The 9,617-nt window shown below is 43.9% G+C and overlaps 1 protein-coding gene across 2 annotated transcripts in view; it reads right to left on the bottom strand.

The window, feature by feature from the left end:
* Positions 1-293: 293 nt before the first annotated feature.
* The window catches only part of Clic5 (chloride intracellular channel 5), a 149,718-nt gene continuing 140,394 nt past the window's right edge, over positions 294-9,617 (bottom strand). For both annotated transcript variants that reach the window (XM_029471464.1, XM_021149513.2), the window contains exon 6: positions 294-5,029. In XM_029471464.1, coding sequence (XP_029327324.1) covers positions 4,862-5,029 — 168 coding nt within the window. In that variant the 3' untranslated portion in view covers positions 294-4,861. The remainder of the gene's footprint in view (positions 5,030-9,617) is intronic.

Below are 9,617 nucleotides of genomic sequence, written 5' to 3'. Positions count from 1 at the left end.
TTTTTTTTTTTTTTATATATTTTTTCTTTCTATTCTGAGGATCAAACCTATGACATGTTGCACAACTCTAACACAGAACCACACTCCAGTCAAACCTTTATTTTTGTTTTTTGTTTTGATTTTTAAAGAAATGACCCTATTTTGTGTGAAACTAAATAACCTTTATTTGAAAAGGAGAGAGGTTTATATATATACATACATATATATATATATATATATATATATATATATATATTGTCATCTAAAACAGCAAAATCATCCCCCCCAAAGAAGCCCAGTGATCTCTTTTGTAATATTTGAAAATAAACCAACTTTATTTGAATCAGTCAATACCAATCAAGACCAGGAAATGCATTTACAGCTGGCTCAAGGAGAAGTAGAAAACACTTGACTCCTTATGTAGTCAAAGGCTTGAAAGCAAGGTATGTTCTCACCCAAGCTAAAGCTCTCAAAAAATATGAGTTACCATCATTTGGAGTGTCCCTACATACAATGTATTAGAATTGCTAATCAGTTAACTCCTCAGCTTATAAAATAAAATTAAAAAAAAACTAGGTGACTTGGGTGGAGGGGGGAGAAATTCAAGTATCAGCTGAATATTTTACTTGTTTTGAGACAGGGTCTCAGACCAGCCTCCAGTTTGCTATGCAGCTGACCTTGGTCTTCCTGACCTCGGCTCCTTTATGCTGGAATTACCAGTGTTTGCTACCATGCTTGGTTGATGCAGTGCTAGAGATCTGACCCAGGGTTTCATGTATGTTAAGCAAACACTCTATAACCAAGCTAGATCCTACCCTTCTATCTCCTATAAATATATTCACAGTTGATGTTGCGACATCTCTAGCTATAAAAATACCATGTCTTCAAAACTGTTTTTACCAAACACTAGATTGATTTTACTGAAAGTACGGTTTAAGTCAAACCTTATATTGGAATAACGTTTTCTTTATTTTTGCTGGTGCATGTGGTGATAATGAACAATAGATCTATATCCTGAAACAACATTAAATAAGATTGGGCAGTTTGATTTATACTCATTCATAGTAATGAGAATCTCATTCATAATAATGAGATGAATGTAGCTTGCAGCTAGGCTGGGAGGGAAATATTGGTAAAGGGAAAATAAAATACACTTATAATTCAGGCACAAGCTGTTAGTTTGAATGATAAAGAGCAGTGGATACAAAGTCATTGGCCTATCTGTAGAAGGGCCCCAAGGCCAAAGACAAGATCACAAATGTTCTCCCAACACCAGAGTCTGAGGCCTCATGGGCACACTTCTTTCCTTCACCCTTTCTTTGTAATATCATATATAGATATAATGTATATGAATATGGATGATAGAAACATGTAGATCTCAAAAGGTTATCCTTGAGAATCACTGAATTTAGTTTCAATCATGAATTAGTGTTTCATGTTTCCCAGCAAAGCCACATTAGTATCCTGCCTCATCTTGCAGCTGAGCTAACTCCTAGACCATGGAAGAATGGACAGAAACCCCAGACGTACCTACCGACCAGACACCTACTGCTTCTAGAAGGATTTGATTGTAGATGCAAACTCTTTTAGCGATGGTGAACTTTTATTAGATGGACACACGGCTTCTGCCTTGACTTCCCTCATAATACAATTTACCTAGGCCTGGAAGGTCCCCAGAACTTGTCAACAGCAACATCTCTCTGTGCCAGGCACGTTTCATTCCATGATGGTTCTAACCTGCTTAGGACTACCTGTCTGCAGAGTGTCCACCCCTCTAGTCACTGTTCTTGTTTCACCTTATAAGAACCTCACAAGAAGGTACCAGCAGGTTCTGCCCTACTTTGCAACTGATTTGTTTGGTTCCAGTAGGCTACCTAGACCCCTCATTTAAAAGGTGAGATAGACACATGACTGTATTCCTGAACTTACCAGGACATTTTCTTTTTTTTTCAGGAGAATATGAAATTATATTTCTAAACAAGCAAACAATTCACTCTCTATCTTATTGTGGATAGTTAATAGCATTTTCTCTCTGGATCAACCTAAGAAGTGGGCGGTTTTAAATAGGTAGGTACACTCAGCTCAGTAATTTTGAGTCAGACCCCATCTGTCTGTCTTGCCTTGCACTTAATGTTTCATACATACAAGATTGTCATGTGGCAATCCAAGGTGAGAGAGGAATACACAGTACCTCTGTCAACATAGCTTCCTTTTCTCTGACATCCAAATGCTTCCTGCGGGACTGGCATTTACCGGAATAGCTCTTATCCAGAATTTCTGCAGGTAGAGTCCACACTACAAACCCTTCCACATGGTCTGAGCTGGAACTTGGAACCTCAACACAGGGTGACTTCAGATGGTAAACCATATACATATCAAGGTTAAGAAAGAAACTAGAGCCTCCAGAGAAAACTCTCCTTGGAGGGGGTGGGGTAGGTAATCATCATTGACTTTATTGCTTTTTTTTGTTTTGTTTTTTACATGCTATGATAATTGTGTCCTAAGACATTGGTTAGTCTCATTATAGTTATTTGATAACATTAAAGTTACATCTGCATTAAAGTACTTAGGAAAGCCTCCCGTCTAAAATCTTGCCTCTCTTTAAAGGGGTTCTGATTGATCCTATAGCATCCAACATTGCCTAAATATTGTGATTTCTGTGAAACTAACTCAACCATAGGAGGACCGTCTAGAAACAACATCGACTCGGCTTGGGAAGTTTGTTTTTAAAGACTTGCCGATTGATGGGCTCAGAGCATCACATGAGGAAAATTCTTCCCCTTCCTCTGAAGACGCTCAGTATGCATGCTAGTCTTCATATCTTTAACACCAGCCCACCTGTGGAAAATAGGGGTGTGCGCTGTGTGAGTTCACCCTGCCTGCTTGTAAATTCTAGGAAGGATCTCTGAGAACAGCATGGTTTTCTTTTAATTAAACAGCCTTCCGGATGGTTCCGGAAGTTCTCCTTCCCCGAGAGGCCCATTGAGGGCTCTTCCCTGAAGAAAAAACTGCTGTTCCCTCAGCAGTGCTACACTTTTAAACATCCCCAGGGGTAGCTTATGGAGAGCCCGTGGAAAGGTTCCTGTAGCGATGGAAATGAATCGGCTCATTTTGCCTCTTCAAAGCCCCTTCAGGTTTATAAACTCTTCTAGCAGGCAGAGTCCTCTTCCCCAGTGGGCTAGGGAGACCTCCTGCTTCCTCCCTCCTTGGATCAATGGTCACTCTTTGCTTTGGAGATCCCTAGAGGCAGGAGGGCTCAGTGACTGCTTGGGTTAAACCATGTTGATGTTTCTATGGAAAGGATCTGTGCTGCTCCACCCTCCGGAGCACTGAGCCAAGACCAGGGTCTTACCGGCCCTCAGGAGCCTCGCCTCCACTGTCAGTGACACAGAAGCGGGATTGTTGGAGTTGAGGTCCTAGGGATGGATTTCTTCTAGGCACTCACTAGCTCACTGGTAGAGGAAGAGCTAATGGGTGATTGGTTTGTCATAGTTCCTAATCAGCCTAGGTTCTCATGGTCACACCCTGAGAGTTGTAGGTAAAACTCAAAAGTTTTATTAGAGAAATATTAGTTTATAAAGAAATTCTTAAAAAGTTTTCTCTTTCTTGAAAATCTGATAGATGAGCCTGCTGGCAGGAAAATGAACCCAAGGCAGTCCATAATTTCCAAATTCAAGTTGTGGCTTCCCAGTCAGAAAGACCCATGGGCTTTCTTCCTAAGGTAGCCCACGATCACACCATTTCTTAATAGATTTTCTCTTTCATCAGAGGCTGAGGCTGAAGAAACTGGGAGCCAGGGCACAGGCAGGTGGCAACCCACATCTGCAAGTGACTATGAAGAGCCTGGAAGACATTTTGGCTGATGTTGGAGTCTGCTCTACAGTTGGTAGGGGTGCCGTAACACCAGTCCAAGATTTAGATAATGAGAGAGAAGACTGCTCTAAAAGTTTTCTAGGCCATGTCAAACTCAAATAGAACTTTATTTCCTCCCATCCCTCCACTTCCTTCGCTTGCTCAAACCCAAAGCTACCCACTGAAGAACACAGTCACACACACACACACACACACACACACACACACACACACTCATGTGATCTCCAGTGGACGACCTACTCTTCAGCCAGTGACCCCTGTGGCTGTAGACCCTGGTGGGCCTTTTGGCATCAATATTGCTTCCCAGAAGTCTCTCCTTATCTGGGTCACCTTGGTTTAGAGTTATGAATCGACTGCCTTTGTGGCAAAATGGAGACAGGAGGAAAACTTGGGTCAGTGCTGGCCAGGATGTAATCATATTGCACCAGAAAACTGGGGTATATTGTGTGTTGGGGGTGTGTCCATCTGGCCCACTGTCAGAAATAGTGAGCATCTGGAACTGTTTTGCTAGATATCCAGAGCCACACCCAGCTGAGTCCCCCCAAACACTGTCTCCCCAATCAAGGCACAGATCTCTCCCTAAAGATCATGTATTTGTCCATCACCTTGCAGTTGCTGAGGAAGGAGGGGAGAGAGAAGCTGGCATTTCAAGTTGTTAGCGCATCTGAGAAAGCATTATGATATTGGCAGAAGGGAACAGTGACAATCCCATGGAAGCTCTGCAAACTGACCTCAGATACACTGACCCTAGATCAGACCAGCAGGTGGAAAAAAAATCTGCCACCGTGTCCTCTCTGCTTGCCAGGCTCCTGCAGGGCAAGGCAGAAGAATGGCACTGATCTTAGAAGGTAGAAGGCTGGAGTTGAGTTCAGGAGTGCCAGTAAGATGTGGCCTAATTTTTTTTTTTTTATGTTTCCCCGAGGCAATGGGGAAGAAGAGTCTGTAGAGCTGAAAGCCATTGGGAAAAGTAGAATTCTTCTGCAGCAGAAATTGGGCCAGACAGCCAAGCTCACGATCGGCTGAGGCGCCTGGCGACATCTGCGTAGGCCAACTCGATCTCACTGTCAGCTGCACAGGTGTTGGTGAACTCGTCCCGTGCATAGGCATTCTTGAGGTACCGCCACAAGCCTGTCATCTCAGCTGGGATGTCATAGTTTCGGTACTTCTTAGCCACAATCTAAGCAAAGATGACAAGAAAGTGATGGCATGAAGGCAGGAAACAAAACATTAGGAGGTGTTAGGACCATGGTTTCATGGGTGGCTGTGCATATCAGGTATGTTTGCATACAGCATGGCCAAGAGAAGCTGGGCAGAAAGACTAGCCATATCTGCAATCTCCCAGGGTCTTGCAAACAAGAGGTCCTTGCTCTTGCTTTAAGGCTGTGTCAATATCAGTACATTCTTCATATTTTTTTAACAAAGGACCCCTTATTCACTGCTCCCTGGGACCTGCCCATTAGTTAGTCTTGCCTGTAGCCCTCAGGGTCATGCAGGGGTAGCAGAGAGCAGAATATCTCCCAGGGTTCTGCTTCTAACTTTCTCTGTTTTCTCTTGGGGGTGGCAGAGGGCACCAAACCATGAGGTCTGATATTTTCCTGCTCAGGGACCCCCCAGCTCATCCACACAAGGATTTCTTCCTTGCCATATGGATAATGAGGAGTCCACAGGAAATGACGCCAAGAAGACAATGACAGTCTGCTGCATGAAAAGCTCATTAGGAGGACACCTTCCCTCCCGTCTCCCATTCCAGTTCTGAGCTTCTGGTACAACAGGACACATTCTGTCCTGAGTCAAAAGGATGGCGACCACATCCTTTTCTCCTCCCCAGCTTGTGAGCAACAGTAGGACAGGTAGGGAGCACAGCCTCGGCCTTTCTAGACTCTTCCCTAATCTTAACAACTATGTAAACTGTGGCAGCTGACAGCACTGGCCCATGAGCCTGGGTGCTGTGTTGAGCTACCTAGAACTGGGTGCAAAGCTACCTAAATCTCTAAAGAATCCTGCAAGGATTGTGTCCCTATTGTACAGATGAGAAAGGTGAGGCACAGACATTCAATAATAATGTTTTGATAAACAGTTGAATCTAAGTTTTGGTATCTTCAGTTATCCCAGTATCAGAAAAGGTGCATGTAGATATAAAAAACGAAACCTCCCCCCCCAACCCCTCACCCTGTGTGTGCATCAAAATTACAGTTACGAAGCAGCAATGAAAATAATTCTATGGTTGGGGGTCACCACAAGATGAAGAAGTGCATTAAAGGGTCATAGCATTAGGAAGGTGAGGAGCCACTGAGGATGCCTACCCACTGAGTAATTAGGATCATTACTTACACCTTCTGCTCTCCCCTCACTCTCCTTCCCACACAGCCCTATGCAAATGATGAAAAGCCACTGCAACTCAGATGCCAGGCCCCAACTGCCAGCTATTAACCTGTGACTTCTACTGCCCACACTCACAGAAGGATACCCTGGTGCTCCGACATCTGGAGAGACCCAAGAAACTGCCTCGGTTTCAAAGTTCCTCTGACTTTGTCCTGCTTCTCTGTGCCAATTCAGATAGACGAGTATTGTCTCCTAGAGCACCGGAAAATGCCATTGTCTGTGGTGGAAAGGGAAACTGGCCCCTACACACACCTGCCCAGGGTTTCATTGGGTGTTTAATATTAATGCAAACTCAAAAAAGTTATCATCTTGCAGGGGTTCTCTGTCCTTATGCCCATTCTCCCTCTAATAGTGATTGAGGTACCTTCAAAATTGTTGCATTACCATCTGTCTCTTCCCTTTGAGAAAGGGCAGATGAACCTCAACTACTCCAGTCTCTGGTCTCAGGTTTTACGGATGGCCACATGTTCCTGTGTAGAAAACAATCTGTGATTCCCCCCTCTCCTCCATAGAATCTCTCCATTGCTAGAAAATGACTCAAAACCTATGCTCATCTCCACATCTATCCCCAATTTGTTGTCTGTCTGTCTGTCTGTTTGTTTTTGTGACATTGGGATTGTGAACACCCTACTTGTGCCTCACCAGGAAAGTTTGTCTGGCTCTGAAGAAAAATTACTATTACCTTGCAGCAAGGCTAGATGTCAGGGCAGGAGGCATATACCCTTTCCAGTTAGTCTGTAGTTTATCTCTCTAGCAGCCATCAAAGCATGTCTGTTATTTTGCCCACACACCTACAACTACAATGTGCCAGCCCAGAAAGAACAGGACACAACAGGGACTCGGCTGCAAGCATCAGCTCCCAATACAGCCAACTATCCATCTCACCTCAGCAGGCAGGGTTTCATCTCTGCTGGACCCACACCTGCAGGGCTCCATGTTAACAAATCTCTGTAATTCCAGAATGCTTCCGTGGGAAAGTAGCCACCTTAGAACGTGGGAACCTCCAGGAGCATCTGTTTTTCCCATTGTTCAAGATTCAGAACTTCTTGATATGAGATTATTCTCTTCTGATGATGAACACCAAAGAAGCCACCCACAATGTTCTGTCCTGTATGAGTGTGACCGGCTTGGATCAACACAAACCACTAGTTGTCCTAAGACCTCCCTCTGGACACTGCACTAGGAGGGTCTTCCAGTTTGACCAGGGGTCTTTGAGAAGGGATTGTCTTGGCTCAGAACAAATCTAGGCAACAATAATGATCTGATCCTAGGAACTAGCTGGAGTTACCGAGGTGGAATAAAAACTGGTGCATAGTAAAGTGAGCAGATCTACTAAGCGTGTGCAAAGCTCGACATGATGGCATGGACTGCTAATCCAAATACTCAAGAGACACAGGCTGGAGGACCTCAAATTTGAGCACAACAATATTTAGACCTTGTGTCAACTGATCTCAAAGAAACAGGGGCTGGGGCTGATATTTTACACTGATAAATTCATATTTTGTTAATGCTAGCAATTTAATTTGGGGTTTCCTTTTCTTGTTTATTCATTTGCTTCCTTGTCTTTTATGGAGCCGAGTTTCCAGCTTAGCGCTAAGTAAGAACTGTACTGGTTAGTTTTTGTCAACTTTACTAACTAGAGTCATCTGGGAGAAGGCACTGTGTCAGGTTGTCCTGTGGATATGTCTTTGGGATCATTCTCTTGATTGTTAATTGATATAAGAGAGCCCAGCCCATTGTGGGTGGTACCATTCCTAGGCAAGTAGGTCTGGACTGTACAACAAAGGTAAAGAACAAGCCGAGGGGAGCAAGCCAGTAAGAAGCATTCCCCCTTGGTCCCTGATTCAGTTCCAGCCTCTAGGTTCCTGCCTTGAGTTCCCACCATGATGGATTGGGATGTGAAAGCTCCAGGCTGCTCTTGGCCATTTTTTTTTTAATCAGAGCAACAGAAAAGCAAACTAGAATATGTGTTCTGGGTTATCTTTATTAGCTTGAAAACAGCAGACATGGGATTAAAGAATCCATATTTGCATTTAAATGTGGATCTTTCTTCTAAGTCCCCTCACAGAGGAAATGGCCACGATACTGAGCCAGCAAAAGACCATCCAGGGACCAGGCTCTCAGTGAAGTATGAACCATAGCCACTCAGCATCCTGGAATTGGGATAGATAAGAAGGAAGGCAGGCAGGATCGAGGGTCCACTGAGCTCTGATATTCAGAAGAACTTGCATATTCATGCTCTGAATTTTCTGTGTCATATGAAAGCAGTTAGCTCCTATAGCCTGGATTATATTTTGCATCTGAGGCCAAACTGCCTTGGCTTCCTTTCATGCTCTCTGCACTGCAGAGGTTTGCCAGGTCGCTGAATCTGATAAGCTGGATCAGCAGAAATCCAAGGAGACAGGAGTCCAGGCTCAGCCTTTGCTCCTTCTCAGGGGATCCTCTGTCTGATCCCCAGCATCCCAGAACTAGAAACCTGCTGAACTGTCTCCAAGAACAAGGGGTTAACTTAGTCATTTAGGGCTACAAGGAGCCAAGACATTCAGAGAATGAGGTAGACCCTGTGTATGTCTTGTGTTTGCCTACTTTGACAAAGGATGCTTAAGTGAGCTGCCCATACATGTTGGAGTATAAAAGAGAGAAAGAAGGAAAAGAAAGCAGGGGGAGGGAGTTGATCCACACCTCTTCTTTTATGCATAAGAATAATGAAATCCTAAAAGATCAAATGGCTCGTCCTAGTCTGCCCAGCTAGTTGGTGGCAAATGATGAATTAGAACTTGGGTCTTCTGATCTTTCTGTTATATCACTATGACACTATATGACTGAGCAGGTATCATGCATCCCTAGTGGTTCTGCCTGTTCCTTAGGGAAAGGAGAAGAAAGCACAATTTGGTGGGTGGGGCCTGCAATAATTAATAACTTCAAAGTGGCGTACTTGGCTGCACCTACAAGAGATCTTTAGCTTGGCCCTGAGCCCAAAATATCTTCATAGTAAAGTATTGCATTGGCCTGCCCTAGAAGCAAGTGATTCTCTCCCCAGTTTTAACCCAGGACAGTTGGACACTTATGCATAGATGTTCAGCTAAGTGACCTTACCTCAAAGTGGTATGTGCTCTGATTGGAGGAACATCTATGTGGCTAGCTCAGTACTAAAGCTGGAAGTAATAAATCTACCCTGCTGCCGAGCAATGGGCTAGCCTTATCCTCAGTGAAGGATAGAAAAAACATGAGTATCCTAAAAGACACATAGTAGCTGGCCAGATTCCTCATAAACAAATGTTTATTAAAAGGTTATCACACTTCGCTCTTTCTTCGAATGGGGAGCAAAATACCCATGGAAGGAGCTACAGAGACAAAGTTCGGAGCTGAGACAGAAGGAAGGA

This window comes from Mus caroli, chromosome 17, assembly GCF_900094665.2.
Source record: "Mus caroli chromosome 17, CAROLI_EIJ_v1.1, whole genome shotgun sequence".
In the NCBI taxonomy this organism is placed as follows: domain Eukaryota; kingdom Metazoa; phylum Chordata; class Mammalia; order Rodentia; family Muridae; genus Mus; species Mus caroli.
This window is presented reverse-complemented; position numbering and strand designations above follow the sequence as displayed.